Source organism: Spermophilus citellus, assembly GCF_964194105.1.
Source record: "Spermophilus citellus genome assembly, chromosome: 15".
In the NCBI taxonomy this organism is placed as follows: Eukaryota; Metazoa; Chordata; class Mammalia; order Rodentia; family Sciuridae; genus Spermophilus; species Spermophilus citellus.
This window is the reverse complement of record NC_138195.1, coordinates 62798526-62815418: the sequence shown is the minus strand read 5'-3', so window position 1 is coordinate 62815418 and position 16893 is coordinate 62798526. Positions and strand designations below refer to the sequence as shown.

Here is a 16893-nt window from a genome sequence, read left to right as displayed (position 1 = left end):
ACAGCCTCTTTTTACAGCATTGTATTTTACAGTTAATGTTGGAAGATTTCAGAATTTCCCACTCCTACTTTGATCCCATTCAAATAGGATTCTAAATGTTTAAGAAGCAAAGCAATCAAGTTGTGATAACTAACATTTCAAAGGCAGAAGATAATTGATTGTTTTATTCTGAAGTCTACCTTCCAAATGGAAGTGCTTTTTAAAGGCTCATTTCAAAGCTCATTGAATGCTGCTATCACATGTACTTGTACTCATCCAGGTGCGCAGCATCTGCCATGGGGCAGTTGTATGGGAGATAGAACACAGGAAGATATACATAGTCCCTGTTCTTCAAGAGCTACTGTCTCCTGGAAGGAAATAAGAAGGGATGACAGGGAACAGAATAAAATAAATGTAGAAATTCTTTATTTTATACTTACACCATTTTTCTTTATTCAGTTTTTCATTAAAAGCTACTTAATTTAAGTATTTAAATAGTTCAAAATATTTAAAGTAAAAAATAAAATCAGAAAGACTCTCCATTTTTCTCATCTACTCTTGCCAGTCCCACTCACCAGAATATTATTGACAGGTTGCTGTGCTTTTAAACTACCACTTTGGGTATTACAAAATTTCATGAAAACGATAATAGATTATTATTTTTTTTTTAAAGAGAGAGAGTGAGAGAGAATTTTTAATATTTATTTTTTAGTTATTGGCGGACACAATATCTTTGTTTGTATGTGGTGCTGAGGATCGAACCCCGACCGCACGCATGCTAGGCGAGAGCTTGAGCCACATCCCCAGCCCGTTAATAGATTATTTAGAATACTTATGACTTTACTGTTTATTAGAAGTTAATTCTGGGAAAATTTTAAGACTGTAAAGACAACTTTCTTCAAGTTTGGATATATTCTACTAATACATCCAATAGCAGTTAGGGAAATGACCATAGCTTTACAAAATTAAGAGTTTTCAAAAATTGCAGTTAGAAGCAGTGATATTATATTCTTTAGATTTATACTACACGGTATTCAATATCAGCATCATTATTAAGATGAATACTGTGGTCCCTAAAATGTCTGTAAAATGAAAGGTGGTTTTCATGAATCCATCAGCATACATACTGTGTCAAAAAGGTAATGTGAATTTTAAAAAACAAATTTCCAATTTATTGTATCCAAATGAATAAAAATTAAGTAGTACCTCCTGTGTGTGTGTGTGTGTGTGTGTGTGTGTGTGTGAGAGAGAGAGAGAGTGTGTGTGAGAGAGAGAGAGAGAGGGATTGATTAATTGATCCTGAGGATTGAATGTCAGGCCTCCCTCAGTTAGGCAATTTCTCTCCCACTAACCTATATTCCCAGCCCTGAAATTGTCCCCTTTGGTAGATAGATACTTAGACTAAAAGTGTTATTATCATGCAAAACATGCTAGAACTCCTCTTCAGGAGTTCCTTTCCTTCAAATACCTCCCTAGTTAGTGATAAATGATAATCAGGAAGTAGCCACAAATCTTTCAAAAATAAATCTAGTGAGTAAGATGAGTACTTCTAGTCATAATCAAGGAACAATCTTAAAATGTCCTAGAGGGGGTTTCAAGAGTGATAAGCAAAGAGATAGATGCATTGCATGGCAAAAAGTGTATGGGTAGAGTTTGAGGAAATATTTGTTTTTGTGATTTTACAAGGTTAGGCCATTAGTAAAGAGCAAGATAATATAAATAGCTAAGAGATCAGTGAGCTAGACTCAGTACACAAGTACAGAAAATGTGATATAAGTAATGCAAATGTCAATACTTTCGTTTTTCATAGAGATTCTCTCCATTTTTAAGGGTCTAATCATGTTTGCCAATATGATGAATGCCATACACCTCCATTCCAGAAATTATACATATATAAAATTTTGTGAAAGCAATCCTTGAAGAAGAGTCCTTGTCAGAAATTCATGTTTAATTTACTTCTGTTATTTTTTAGTGGCCTTGGGTGTTTCTGTGAGTGTGAACCATTTTGTCCATCAAGGGACTATGATTTTAAATAATATCACGAAAATGAGTATTTTGGCACTGGAGTTGTGGCTCAGTGGTAGAGCACTTGCCTCACATGCATGGAACACTGGGTTCAATCCTCACCACCACATAAATAAAAAAATAAAGGTATTGTGTCCATCTACAACTAAAAAAAGAAGAAAGAAAGAAGAAAATGAGTATTTTTAAATGAATGAAGACTAAGCATTGTATTATCTATTTAAATTTCCAATAAGATGTTTGTCCTTTACAGTGTTTTTCATTCTTCAGACTTAGTGTAGATCAGTGGCTTTCAAACTCTTTTTTTTTTTTTTTTCCCAGTAGGGATTTAACCCAGGGGCATTTTATTACTGAGCTACATCCCCAGCCCTTTTTATTTTTTATTTTGAGACAGGTTCTCACTAAGTTGATGAGGGCCTCACTAAATTGCTGAGGCTGCCTCTGAATTTGAGATCTTCCTGCCTCAGCCTCCCAAGCCACTGGGATTACAGGTGTGGGCCACCATGCCTGACCCACAGGTTTCTTTTATCAGTTTAAGAATTTGTTATCGTTTTCTTTGCTTTTTCTGAGTCTCTCTCTCTCTCTTTTTTTCTTTTTTTGTGGGACTGGGAATTGAACCTTGCAACACTAGGCAAATATTGGACCAGAGAGCTATATCATCAGCCTAAGACTTCACAACTTTTAGAAGAAAATACATGAGAATTTTTTTGTCTTATAAAAGGAAATTTTCTTAAGTCCCCAAAGAACCAACCAGGGATAAAAACTAGATTTAAAGATAAATCTGACTACACTAAAATTTTAGATTTTCTATTTAGAATAGGCAGAAAGGCCATGTAGTAAAGATATTTGCAAGACATAAAAGAAAAACTTCTGCAAGTTAAAAAAAAAAACTCACTGAATAAGCAAAGGATATGAATATGGAGTTCAGAGAAAAAGGTATTTGGCCAATAAACATAAGAAAAATGCTGAGATCTTTCATAATCAGGGAAATACAAAGTAAAACAATGTTATCATTTCACACTATTAGGTTGGCAACTATTTAGACAAAACCAAGTATATTGGTGAGGACGTTATAAATCATAGACTCATATACTATTGGTGGGGAAGTAAATAGATTCAACCACCTTGGAAAGCAATTTGGCAGTATCTAACAAAGTGATATCCTTTGTCATTCAATCCACAGAATCTGCCTCTTGACATATACCCTGGAAAGAAGCAATTTTAGCAGTTGTGCACAGGGAACACATACAGAAATGTTCACATGACATTTTTGTACTGATGAAAAATAGGAAGTGACTAAAGTATCCATCAGCAGTTGAATACATTAATACATTTTGGTCTATTCATACAGTAGAATGTTTTATAGCAGTTAAAATGAGTGAGCTAGAACTCCTGTATTAAAACTAAAGAGGAAAACATTTTGAATAAAATACAAGTTGTAGAAAATGTTTAGTGTAGTATCTTTACATACAAGTTGGAAATAAGCAAAACAATACTGTATATCTTTATAGAGTCTATTATAATAAATTTAAAAATCTGGGGATGTTCAAACACCAAATTCTGATGGAGAACAGATTTTAGTTCTGTCCCTAATGGAGAAGAAAAGATTTGCATCAAACATGGCAAACTGTAGATTGATAGAATTAGATAGTGAGTTCAGGGATATTAAGTATTCTGTGCATTTAAATACTTAAAAATAGTACCTGGTGCAGCAGTGGCACACATCTATAATCTCAGCAACTTAAGAGGCTAAGATAGGAGAATCACAAGTTTGAGGCCAACCTGGGCAACTTAATAAGCAAGACCCTGTCTCAAAATAAGATACTGGGCTGGAGGTGTGGCCTAGTGGTAGAGCACTTGCCCAGCATGTGTGAAGCACTGGGTTCAATTCTCAGCACCGCATATGAATAAACAAATAAAATAAAGATCCATCAACAATTTAAAATTTTTTTTAGTTATACATGGGCACAATATCTTTATTTTGTTTATTTTTATGTGGTGCTGAGGATCAAACCCAGTGCCTCACATGTACAAGACAAGTTCTCTACCACTGAGCCACAACCCCAGCCCTTAAAAAATATTTTAAAAAATAAAAATAACAAAAAAAAATTAGGGCTGGGATTATGGCTCAGCGATAGAGCGCTTGCCTAGCATGCGTGGGGCCCTGGGTTCAATCCTTAGCACCACATAAAAATAAATAAATAGAATAAAGGTATTGTGTCCAACTATAAAATTAAATATTAAAAAAAAATTAAAGGGACTAAGGATGTAGCTCAGTGAAAGCACCCTTGGACTGAAGCCCCAGTAACAATAAGTATTTTAAAATAATTAACAATTTTTTAAAGTTTCAAGTGAAACGTAAAATAGTTTTTGTATCATTATCTAAACAAAAAGGGAAAATAAAAGACTGAGGGTACAACACTCTTCAAGATAAGCAGGGAGAGAGATTTCTTTTGTGTGTGTGAGGACTGTTTGTTTACTACCCAGGTATATCTGTGTCAGAAGAAACTTGTAGGTCATCTGTTGTGTCTTAATTTTTGATTTTGCAAACCTTTGATGAAGTGCAGCATGCTCTCAAATTGCTATTTTCTATGTCATGGATTCACATGTTCTGAGTTTTCACATTCTCAAACTGATACCTGGTGTAAATTTTTCTGGTTTGAGTGAGTTACTTTGACTACTGTTGTTGCTTTAAAAAAAAAAAAAATGTTTGTGGTTGTAGATGGACAGAATGCCTTTATTTTATTTGTTTATTTTTATGTGGTGCTGAGGATTGAACCCAGAGCCTCACACATGCTAGGCAAGCACTCTGACACTGAGTTACAGCTCTAGCCCTTGACTATTGTTTTCATAGATACTGTTTTTAAATTGTCTCCCTGTAAGTCTTCTTGAATCCCTCTAGCTGAAACTTCAACTATCAGTCCCAGCTTCTTAGGTGATTTAAAGTTTGCCTCTGAAGTTGAGCGGAACTGTGAATCTCTGCTCTACCATTAGCCTGTTGAGAGACTCTAGACAAGTTTCTTTTTTTTTTTTAATATTTATTTTTTAATTCTCGGCGGACACAACATCTTTCTTTGTATGTGGTGCTGAGGATTGAACCCGGGCTGCACCCATGCCAGGCGAGCGCGCTACCCCTTGAGCCACATCCCCAGCCCCTAGACAAGTTTCTTAACTTCTCTAAGCCTCAGTTTTCTCCCACATCCAGAGGAGAATTAAATGGGATTGTGCACATGCAGTGCATAGACAGAAGTCTAGTTATAATAAGCTAAATAACTTATAGTAATCTTCATAATAACAATGTAACAGCTGATTGGTAGCTGTGCAAAGGACTTGATTAAGACTTTGAAAATGTCCTTGCGGGGCTGGGGATGTGGCTCAAGTGGTAGCGCGCTCGCCTGGGTTCGATCCTCAGCACCACATACAAACAAAGATGTTGTGTCCGCCGAGAACTAAAAAATAAATATTAAAAATTCTCTCTCTCTCTCTCTCTCTCTCTCTCTCTCTCTCCCCTCTCACTCTCTCTTTAAAAAAAAAAAAAAGAAAGAAAAAAAGAAAATGTCCTTGCCATGAGGTGTGATCTGCCAAGTGCTGCTTAAAGGGCCAGTAGGTTTGATGAACTATATGTATTAGCTATTAGAGACGTGCTGTTTTATTTTCTTTTAAATTGAACTCATGATTTATATCCACATGGCTTTCCCCCCTCATCTATCATTCGCATATATCTTTATTTTTACTTCTCTAGGTTTTGCTAAATTGGAAGCCTTGTATCTGTGCAGTTTTGTTCTCATTATTTATTTATTTATTTATTTTTCTTTCAGTAGAATTAAAAGTGGGAACAGTTGAAGTCCAAGTGGAGGTGGGGGAAATAAAACAGACACTCCTTGATGTATAGGTAGAATAAAAGGTACAGTAGAAAGACACATGGAAATAGAATGTGGAGCTGTATTTTTAATATGTGTGACATTTTTCTTACTTGTCATATATTCTAGTGTGCTTATAGCAAATACCATAAAACCATAAATAAGTGAAGGAAAATCTTTTTCTTTTTTTTTTTTTAAGAGAGAGTGAGAGAGGAGAGAGAGTGAGAGAGAGAGAATTTTTAATATTTATTTTTTAGTTCTCGGCAGACACAACATCTTTGTTGGTATGTGGTGCTGAGGATCGAACCCGGGCCGCACGCATGCCAGGCGAGTGCGCTACCACTTGAGCCACATCCCCAGCCCAATCTTTTTCTATTAGTAGACAAGTAGTTTTTTGTCTTCCTATACATATAAAGTCCATTAGAAAATACAAAGAAGGCTGGACATAGTGGCAGCACATGCCTGTAATCCCAGCGATTTAGGAAGCTGAAGCAGGATGATTGCAAGTTCAAGGTCAGTTTCAACAATTTAGTAAGGCCATAAGTAACTTAGTGAGAGACCCTGTCTCAAAATAAAATATAAAAAGGGCTGGGGATGTGGCGCCCTTGGATCAATCCTCAATACCCCCTTAAAAAAAAAGGAGAGAGGTGTAACTAGTATCTTTGCAGTAGAAGTAAATAAATTTGGGGGAGGCAAGGCAAACCCAGGATTTTACTGAAGGATAATCTTAGGTTTGATTTTCTAGGATCGTCATCTCTTCCTTTTCTTCCTCCTCCTCCTCCTCTCTCTCTCTCTCTCTCTCTCTCTCTCTCTCTCTCTCTCTCTGATTTTCATGGAGTGCTGTGCTAATCACTGTATCTGGAATAGTTAATTTAATTCTCACAATAATCCTAGTAGGTAGATGCTCTTCCTATTTTTATTTTACGGATAAGTAAACTAAGACTCAGGAGAAGATGATTAAATTGCCTTGGGTCACTCTGCTTTTAAGTGCTGAAGTCAGGTCTGAACACAGATTTGTAACTTTCAACCACTATTCTGTTTGGTCTGCTGTAGTGTTATATAGGTTTGAATTCTCCAGAATATCAGAGGAGATGTCATTTAAATTCTGAAAAGTAGGTAGAATTTTCTTTAGCAGAAGGAAGAAAGGAAAGGAAACTAATATTTATTGTGTGGGTACTAAGCGCTACCCACTAAGTGGGGGCTCTACCTAATGTGATCTCACTTAACCTTCAGTACAGTACTGAAATTGCATTGTCTCCTTTGAGAGAGATACTGAGAGAGAATTAGACTAAAGTTTCAGAGCCTTGTGGGAAGTATAGGGAAGAAAGAGAGTCAGTGGTAGTAGAAATGTCAGGTAGGTTATGGGATGCACCAGCAAGTCATTCAGAACTCAGATTATGTTTTTTATGTTAGATTGACCTTCCAACAAACCATGACAAGAATAAAAGATCAAGGAGAGAGCTCAGCATTTTGTGTAGAGCATAAGTTAGGATAATTTGAGGTGCATATGTATATGTGTGTATGTTGCTAGAAAGCAAACCTGTGGCTTCACATAAGTGCTCTTCTACTGAGCTTCATCCCCAGACTGATAGTTTGGCATTGACAAAGTATATTTTCACATAGGAAAGTAGGAAGGAACACAATAGGAAAATGGATTAGAACAAAAGTACCAATTTTGAAATATGAATCATAAATTTGTTCAAAGACTATCTGATCCTAGAAGGAAGATACCAACACAAAATTAAGACTCTTATTAATTTTCTACTTTGTCCCCTCTCCCACTCTTATTTCTTCCCTCCACCTTTTTTAGAGAATAATTTTAAGCATACACAAAACCACATAAAATACTATAATAAATACTATGTGTGCATCATCCTGTCCCTGGCTAGTGCTATGTGATCCATTCACCCTCTTTTATTGTTTTGAAGAGGTTCTAGACATCATTTCACTCAAAAATATTCTAATATGTATTTCTGAAGATAATGACTCATTTTTAAAACAACAAAAATACCATTATCATATTGCATCATTAAATATCCAGTTAGTGTTAAAATTCCTAGTTGCCTTACAAAAATCTTAATTTTTAAAACTTTATTTGAGGGGCTAAGGGTGTAGATCAATGGTAGCGCCTTGCCTAGCATGCTGGGTTGGATCCCCAGCATTATAGCTAATCAGTCAATCAAAATTTATTTGAGTCATAGTCCATGTTAATGTTCAAATATTAGTGATTGCTGTGACTTTTAAGTCTCTTTTTTAGTCTATAAGTTCATCCTTTATTTCTTCCCTCATTCCTTTTCTTTGCCACCTCCCCTGGACAATTTATTTATTGACATATAGATTATTTGTTTTGTAGAACTTCTTATAGCACAGATTTTTCTGATTGCATCCTCCCAGATGTTTTGTTATGTATAGTTGAGGTTTACAACATGACATGATGGGATACATATAGTTTAAGTGATGGTTTATAGTGAAGCACATTAACATATCTGTTATCTCACATAGTTATTTTTTGATGATGAGATTAGCCAAATCTACTTAACAAAAATTCCCAGTACAATTTTATTAACTTGAGTCTTCCTGTTGTACATTCAATCTCTAAACTCATTCATCCTACATGTTATTTTTATCCTTTGACCTATGTCTCTTCATTTCTTCCCTTCCTAGCCCACTCCCATGTCAACTGTGTTTTGTTTTCTATCTCTGGTATTTGAGCTTTCCTCCCCACATTTTTAAGTGGGATTCTGTGTTTGGCTTATTTCACTTAGCATAATTTCATCCAGGTTTGTCTGTGTTATGGCAAATGGTAGAGTCTCCTCTCTTAAGGCTGAATAATATTCCATTGTGTAACTATATCACATTTTCTTTATGCATTTGTTTGTTGATGGACACTTAGATTGTTCCCATATCTTGGCTATTGGGAACAATTCTAAATTGCATGGGAGTACAGATATCTTTGTGAGGTGATGATTTCCTTTCCTTTGTGTGTATACCCAAAAGAGGGATTGCTGGGTCATATGATGGTTCTATTTTTAATTTCTTTAGGAACGCCCCTTCTCTTTTCCATAATTAGTATACCAATCTACATTCCCTCCAACAGCTTACTAGGGTTCTTTTTTCTTCATATTCACTAGCATTTGTTATCTGTTGTCTTTTTAATAATAGCCATTCTTATAGGTATGAGGTGGTATATCAGAGTGGTTTTAATTTGCCTTTCCCTGGTGTTGTATATCTGTTTCTTCTTTGGAGAAACAGCTGTTCAGATCCTTTGCCCATTTTTAAATCAGGTTGTTTTTCTGCTATTAAGGTGTACAAATTCTTCATAATTTTTGGTTTTCTTTTCTCCCCACCTGCCCCAGTATTGGGGATTGAACTATATCTCCACTGAGCTACATCCCCAGCTCTTTTTATTATTAAGTTTGAGACAGGGTCTTACTAAGTATTTTCCAGACTGGTCTTGGACTTGTGGTTCTTCTGTCTCAGCCTCCCAGAGTTAATGGGATCATAGATGTGTACCACCCTGCCTGGCATAAATTTTAGATTAGTGTTTTACTTATGATATGTGGTTTACAAATATTTTCCCCATTCCAAAAGTTGCCTTTGCATTTTGTTGATTCTTTCCTCTTCTGTGCAGAAGTTTTTTAGTTTTAATATAATCCCAATTCTATTATTTTGCTTTTGTGTCCTGAATTTGTAATTTAACATGTAAGAAAATTATTGCCATTGCCATAATTTTTAGGAGCTTTCCCCCTGTGTACTTTTCTAGTATTTTTGTGATTTTAGTTTTTTTTTTTTAATTTTTTATACCTTTTATTTTATTTATTTATTTTTATGTGGTGCTGAGGATCAAACCCAGGGCCTCACACGTGTGAGGTGAGCGCTCTCCCCTGTGCCACAACTCCAACCCCATGATTTCAGTTCTTATATTTAGTTCTTTATCCATTTTGGTCTCAACTCTTCTGTGTTTTCCAAAGTGACAGGTTTATAAAGAGGCTTGATCGGATTCATATTTGTCTTTTTTTTTTTTTTTTGACAAGACAACTTCCTAAGTTGTGATGTGTTTTTCCATTGGGTATTGAATGTCCGGTTGTCTCTTTATTGTGTTGTATTTATGATGTTGTATTTATGATCCTAATTCTGATTCTTTAGTTCTGTTATTTCTTCTCTATTGTTTTACTTGAATGCTGCTATGAAAAGAAAACCGCTTTTGTACTATTTGGCCACTGGTATCATTACTGTACAAAAGGCAGGGCAAGTGCTTGATTCAGTCCATTCATTTACTAGTTTTCAAAATGATTAATTGATTTCGTAGTGTGCTTCAATGATAACTAACCTGTGTTTTTGAGTATCTCAGTAAACTCATGGACATAAAAATCTTTGATATAGTTCAACCCATTTACTCATTTATTCCCTAAGCTTTTGCCTCCCTCCTGCCCTGCCGTTTTGGAATTTGTATCTATGGAAAAGTAGAAGTTTACTGAAAACAAGAAATGGATTAATCAAGTGTAGAGATTTTGCAATGGCACTTAAGAGGCTTTCACTGAAATTCTCCTTTTTACAGTGTGCATTTTGTACTTGCATGTACTTACCCATCTGCATGGAAATTGCCCTTTTTAATTCTGTAGGAAAATTCATATATATCCAAAGGCTCTTCCAGGATTTTTAGAATATTGCTGTAGCAAGATGAAAGGGCATTTTAAAAAAAAGTTTATTATGCCAGCCAGGCAGGATGATGCACCCCTGTAATCCCAGTAGTTTATGAGGCTGAGGCAAGAGGATCACAAGTTCAAAGCCAACCTCAGCAATTTAGCAAGGCTCTAACAATTTAGCAAGATCCCATCTCAAAAAGGATTGGGGATGTAGCTCAGTGGTTAAGTGCCCTGAGGTTCAATTCCTGATACAAAAAAAAAAAAAAAAAAAAAATTAAAATTCCAAACTAACTATAAACATATTAATCTAACCTTCAGAATCTGATTTTCAAAAAGCATTTAAGATTATCATAATTAGAACTTCACAAGTTGACCTTTCCCTGAGAACCTTATTATACATATAGTTAGAAGTATCTCTAGTTTCTAAGACAGATTTCTTTTCTTTTTCTTTCTTTCTTTTGGTACCAGGGAATGAATTCAGGGGCACTCGACCACTGAGCCACATCCTCAGCCCTATTTTGTTTTTTTTTGTGTGTGTGTGTTTTTTTTTTTTTTTTTTGCTACTGGGAATTGAACTCAGGGGGCACTCAACCATTGAGCCACATCCCCAGCCCTATTTTGTATTTTATTTAGAGACAGGGTCTCACTGAGTTGCTCAGCACCTCACCATTGCTGAGGCTGGCTTTGAACTCGAGATCCTTCTGTCTCAGCCTCCTGAGCCATTAGGATTACAGGCGTGCACCACCGCACTGAGCTCTAAGACAGATTTTCTAAAACATCAAACTCCTTTTTTTTCGTAGTGTAAGAATTGTATTGCTGTATTGCTGGCCTCAGAATTTTCTAGAAAAGCAAATTTTATATAATGGAAAACCAGCGTCTGCATACATGAGTACTAAGTTTGCAAGCTTTTTTCGTTTTAAGTAGAATTTTAAATACTTGTTAAAATGAAAATGTACAGTAGCATTTACTGGATTTTGCAGTTCACAAAAACCCTTTTCACATTCATTATTGCTTGCTTGCTTTTTTGGTGCAAGGCAAACCTGTGCCTCACACATGCTGGCACACTTTACCATTGAGTTAAATTCTCAACCCTCATTATCACATTTCTTAAGCTTCACAACAACCTGAGTTAATATTGAGTACTTATTGTCTGACAGATTCTATGCTGAGCCTTAATGTGGATTGTTTAGTTTTAATCTTCACAGCAGTGTTGCTAGTGGATATTTTTCTTATTCCTATTTATGAGTCAACTGTGGCTTAGAGAGGTTAAGAAGTTTGTCTGTGCCTTATAGCTAGGAAGTGAAGGAGTCAGGGATTGAGTCCTTGCTCTTAACCACTAGCGTATATCCATGTCATCTGTATTTTTTTTTATAACTTTTTTTATTTATTTTATGTGGTGCTGAGGATCGAACTCAGGCCTTGCACGTGCGAGGCGAGTGCTCTACCACTGAGCCATAACCTCAGCCCTCATCTGTATTTTTACAGATTAAACAAACCACCCTTTGGAAATATTTGGAGACTTTTCCCAAGTTGCTTAATTAGTATGTGATGGAGTCAGGACCAGAATCCCTGAATCCTCCAAGTGCCAAGGCAGTGCTTTCTCCCAACAGGCCCCTGGTCAGCAACCCTGGTTTCCTAAGTCCACTGCTGGAACTTGCCCTAAGAGCAACAGAACCAGAAAGGTACGATTCAAGATTTTAGTAGCAGCATTTTAACTTGATATAAATGACCCACTGAATTAGCACTAAATTAGGACAGTACATATCTAGAGACTGAACTAGTACTCGATATCCAAACCACATTCATGTTCTCCACACATTGATTTCTAGGTGGAGCCAGTCATCTGGACCATTTACTCAGCTTTCTTTACTACTTTTCTAGCCACAGTGTCTATTTTTTTCTCTTGAGAAATATGTGCATCTTTTTGATGAATGATCTACCCAGAAGCCAGGAGTCCCTCCTACAATTCAAATTATAACCAGCAGTAGCTGCTATTTATTGTCTGTTTTCTGCTATCCAGAGTATTATGTTAAATACTTAGTATTTTACAAATTTATGATGATGTTGTTGTCATACAAAGAGATACCTACCCAGGCATTTGCCAGATCATTCTCTTGTCATACTGCTTAAAGAAACGGAACATTAGAATTTCAGTTTGAGTGTCTGGATACACTTCTCCAACTGTGTTTCCTCCCAACTCCTAAGAGATAACTACTATCTTAAGTTTGGTGATTCTTATTCCCATGCTTCTAATTTTAATGTGTTTTTAGGTTTCATGAAAATTATATTTTATTATGTATAATCTCTACCACTTGTATTTTTTTATTCTTATGTTTATAAGAGTTATCCACATTGATGAGTATACCTCTGGTAGTTTTTAAATTTTTATTACTTTTTAAATTTTTTCATGAAATAAGTGTACTACTGTTTATCTATTTTCTTCCTTTTTTGAAAATATTTTTTAAATTTTTTTTCAGTTGTAGTTGGACACAATGACTTTATTTCATTCATTTATTTATTTTTATGTGGTGCTGAGGATCGAACCCAGCGCCTCGCACGTGCTAGGCAAGCGGTCTACCATTGAGCCACAACCCCAGCCTCCATTTTCTTCTTATTGGAACAGTATTGCTATGAGCATTCTTGTACACAGACTTATCTGGGGTACATATATGTAAGAGTAGAATTACTCTGTCATAGGAGATATATATCTTCAGATTCACAAGATATTGCCAAATTGTTGACTGTAGTGATTGATTCAGTGTGCACTCTGTTGAGCAGTGTCTGAGTTCTCATTTCTCTGCATCCTAAGTAGTAATTGGTATTATCAGAATTTACAATTCTTGCTATTTATTGGATGTTAAATATTAGTCTTATGCTTTTTTACATTATTTTTTTCTTATTTGGTACAAATCTACAATGTTAGGCTAGAAGTGTAAGCCTAAGAGAACTTGCTCAAGGCCATGCAACCAGAAGAGGGCTGACCCTGGATTAAATGATAATTCTGCCAGTACCAAAGCCAATGCCTATTCTTCTGCATCTTCTTATCTGGAGATCACAGCATTGATGCTAATAGTGTCAGCTTGGTAATTTAAGGACTGATTATGGAGTTTTGTGCATTTTCTCCTTTTTCTTTTCTTCATCTGTTTCTTGAGAACTTCCATCAAAATATAGAAACATTGTGAAAAGAAAAGCCAGCCTTCCTGTTTTTAGTAAACTTGATCTCTTTGCTCTACTAATCTACCTTTGATTTTTAGTAGATCCACCCCCACCTGTTTTCCTTTTTCCTCTCTAGCTTCTCCATATGAGAGAAAACATGCTACCTTCTGAATCTGACTTATTTTGCTTCTTAAAATGATGGTCTCTAGGAAATCTGGAATTTTAAAAAATATTTTTTGTCAATGGACCTTTATTTTTTCTATTTTTATTTATATGCAATGCTGATAATCAAACCCAATGCCTCACACATGCACCACAACCCCAGCCCAGAAATATGGATATTTTTAAGAGTGCCTGAACCTTTAGGTAGAAGGAGAGGATATGTTCAGATTCTGAGTAGAGAAGATTTGGAATTGAATTGAAGCTTAACTGAAGAGGAATAGTATTAATTTAAAAAGACTGTAAAGTTGGGTAGCAAGCTACTTCTAGTGGTTGTGAATATGTGACTGCTTTGTTACTAGAAAAGGGCAAGGAGCACTTGCGAGGCTATTTCTTCTACGTTCTTTTTCTTCACTAGATCACTCACTTCAGACATTCTGGGACATGAATCTTGACTCAGTTCTAAACAATACTACTGAACTAAAGACTGGTTCTGAGAATACCATTTGGTGGTTTTCTGTAGATATTCAGTTAGCAAAAAAGAGATATTCTCCCAAAGCCAATTCATGAGCCATTATAAGAAAGGGGGGAAAAATAAACCAAATGAAGAACACATTTTCCCAGTTTTATCTCTGCACTGAGTAGTGCAAGCAGGACCAATAACAAGGGTTATTATATTAGGATCTTAGGATATTTCTAGTCAAGGTGATATTTTAGAGAGATGCCAACCATTGGAATTTCATCTCCCAGTCCCTAGTTTGTGAGGTCTTTACCAGAAAGTTACTGTTTAGAGAGCTTCACTATTTGTTTTGGATAGGGATTTTTTTATCCTAATTGAATTAGTTATTAAAGTTTTATGGGAGAGCTCATAGAGGTATACATCACTGTAGATTTATAAAAACAACATTACATCCTATTTTTACCAGTCTAGACCAAATCCCTGAGAATTCACATCACAAATGTAATAATGCCTCAGCTCAACATAGTAAATATTTTCTTTTCTTTTTACAAGTAACTCGGCAAGTTCCAAAAAGATCCCTCAATGACAGTTATTAATTATGGAGAGCATTGGGAATTGAAAATTAAAAGAAGTGTAATGGAGGCCATGTTGATCTTATTGTCTCAAAAATGCCTAATAGTAATCAGATAATATCTATCTCATAGGGAATTTAGAAGCATAATTTTTATAAGACACTTTTAGTTCCTTATAGAAAACCATAGTTTAATATATTAATAGTTTCGTACTATATGGTCCTGTTTATTATAACACTGACATTTAAACATTTTTGACTAACATTGTATATGTTAGTTTGATCTCTCCTTTTTAAGTTCATCTTGTAGCAGTGTCAGTGATAATTAACAACACTTTCAAGCCCACACATTTTGCTTTAAGTAATGCCTTTTCTTCCCTTTCAGGTAACAAATATACTCTAGAGACTCGACCCAACCAAGAAGGCATCGATGTAAGACAAGAGCTACTGAAGTTCCATTCTACTTATTATTCCTCCAACTTAATGGCTATTTGTGTTTTGGGCCGAGGTAAGAATTCTTTAAAATTTTCATATAATCGGGTAATCTAAGTTTTTTTTTTTCTCCTCCTCCAACTTTTTTCTTTTTTTTTTTTTTTTTAAATTTTTTTTTTTTTGAGAGGAGGGAGAGAGAGAGAGAGAGAGAGAGAGAGAGAGAGAGAGAGAGAGAGAATTTTTTTTAATATTTATTTTTCAGTTCTCGGCGGACACAACATCTTTGTTGGTATGTGGTGCTGAGAATCGAACCCGGGCCGCACGCATGCCAGGCGAGCGCGCTACCGCTTGAGCCACATCCCCAGCCCCCTCCAACTTTTTTCAAAGTATTAAAAGAAGGATATAAGATATAGGTGTTTATCTGTTCAATCTTTTTTTTTTTTTTTTTTTTTTTTGGTAAATACTGGTGATTGAACCCAGGATCACTTTACCACTGGGCTACATTCTCAGTTTTTAAAATTTTATTTATTTGGTGCCAGGAATTGAACCTAGGGGCTCTTAACCACTAAGCCATATCCCCAGCCCTCTTTTTATTCTTCTGTTTTGCAACAGGGTCTCACAGATTTGCTTAGGCTTCAATAAATTGCTAAGGCTGGCTTTGAACTTGATATCCCCTACCTCAGCCTTCTGAGCCTCAGGGATTACAGGTGTGTGCCACCATGTCCAGCTGCTCCAGGTCTTTAAAAATGATCTACTTATTGCAGAATATATGGATGAGAATTTTTATTTATTTATTTATTATTTATTTTTTGGTTATACATGGACACAATATCTTTATTTTGTTTGTTTATTTTTATGTGGTGCTGAGGATTGAACCCAGGGTCTCTCACATGCGAGGCAAGCGGTCTACCACTGAGCCACAACCCCAGCCCCATGGATGAGAATTTTTAATTCATTGTATTCCAAAAACAAGTTTATGTGGCTTAAATGGAGACCTGAAGAAACAAATTATCGTAGCTAGTCTCACCAAGTATGTGTAGGGAAAAGAAGTTTGAAGAAAGATGGACAGACTTGACTTTTTTTTTTTTTTAATTAACGTTTTAAAAATTATTTTTATTTTATTTATTTATTTTTATGTGGTGCTAAGGATCAAACCAGTGCCTCATACATCCTAGGCAAGCACTCTGCAACTGAGTTATAGCCACAGCCCCAAATTTGACTTTTAACAATTTATTAATCTAGAAACAAAATTTAAAAAGCAGATGATGATGCACTGAAAAAAACTATCTGTAAACAACAAAGGTTTGATTTTTGTTTTTGTTTTGTTTTTTGTTTTTATGGTGCTGAGAATCAAACCCAGGGCCTCATAAGTACTAGGGAAACACTCTTTCACTAAGTCAGGTCCATAGCCCTCAAAGATTGAATCTTTAATATGTGTTTTCTTTCTAGAGCTTAGTAATTCTTGGGGCTGGGTTGTAGCTCAGTGGTGTATGTGCTTAAGGATATGCAAGATCCTGTGTTCAACACCAAAATAATAGTAGTAATAATAGTAGTAGGAGGAGTAGTAATATGTGTGTGGGGGAAAAAATTATCCCACATAGAAAGGTA

General features: G+C 35.6%; 1 protein-coding gene across 3 annotated transcripts in view; it reads left to right on the top strand.

Moving 5' to 3' along the window:
• Positions 1 to 16893, top strand: part of IDE (insulin degrading enzyme) — a 94488-nt gene that overhangs the window by 25652 nt on the left and 51943 nt on the right. For all 3 annotated transcript variants that reach the window (XM_081268550.1, XM_081268549.1, XM_081268551.1), the window contains one exon: positions 15239 to 15361. In XM_081268550.1, the coding sequence (XP_081124676.1) occupies positions 15239 to 15361 (123 nt within the window). The remainder of the gene's footprint in view (positions 1 to 15238; positions 15362 to 16893) is intronic.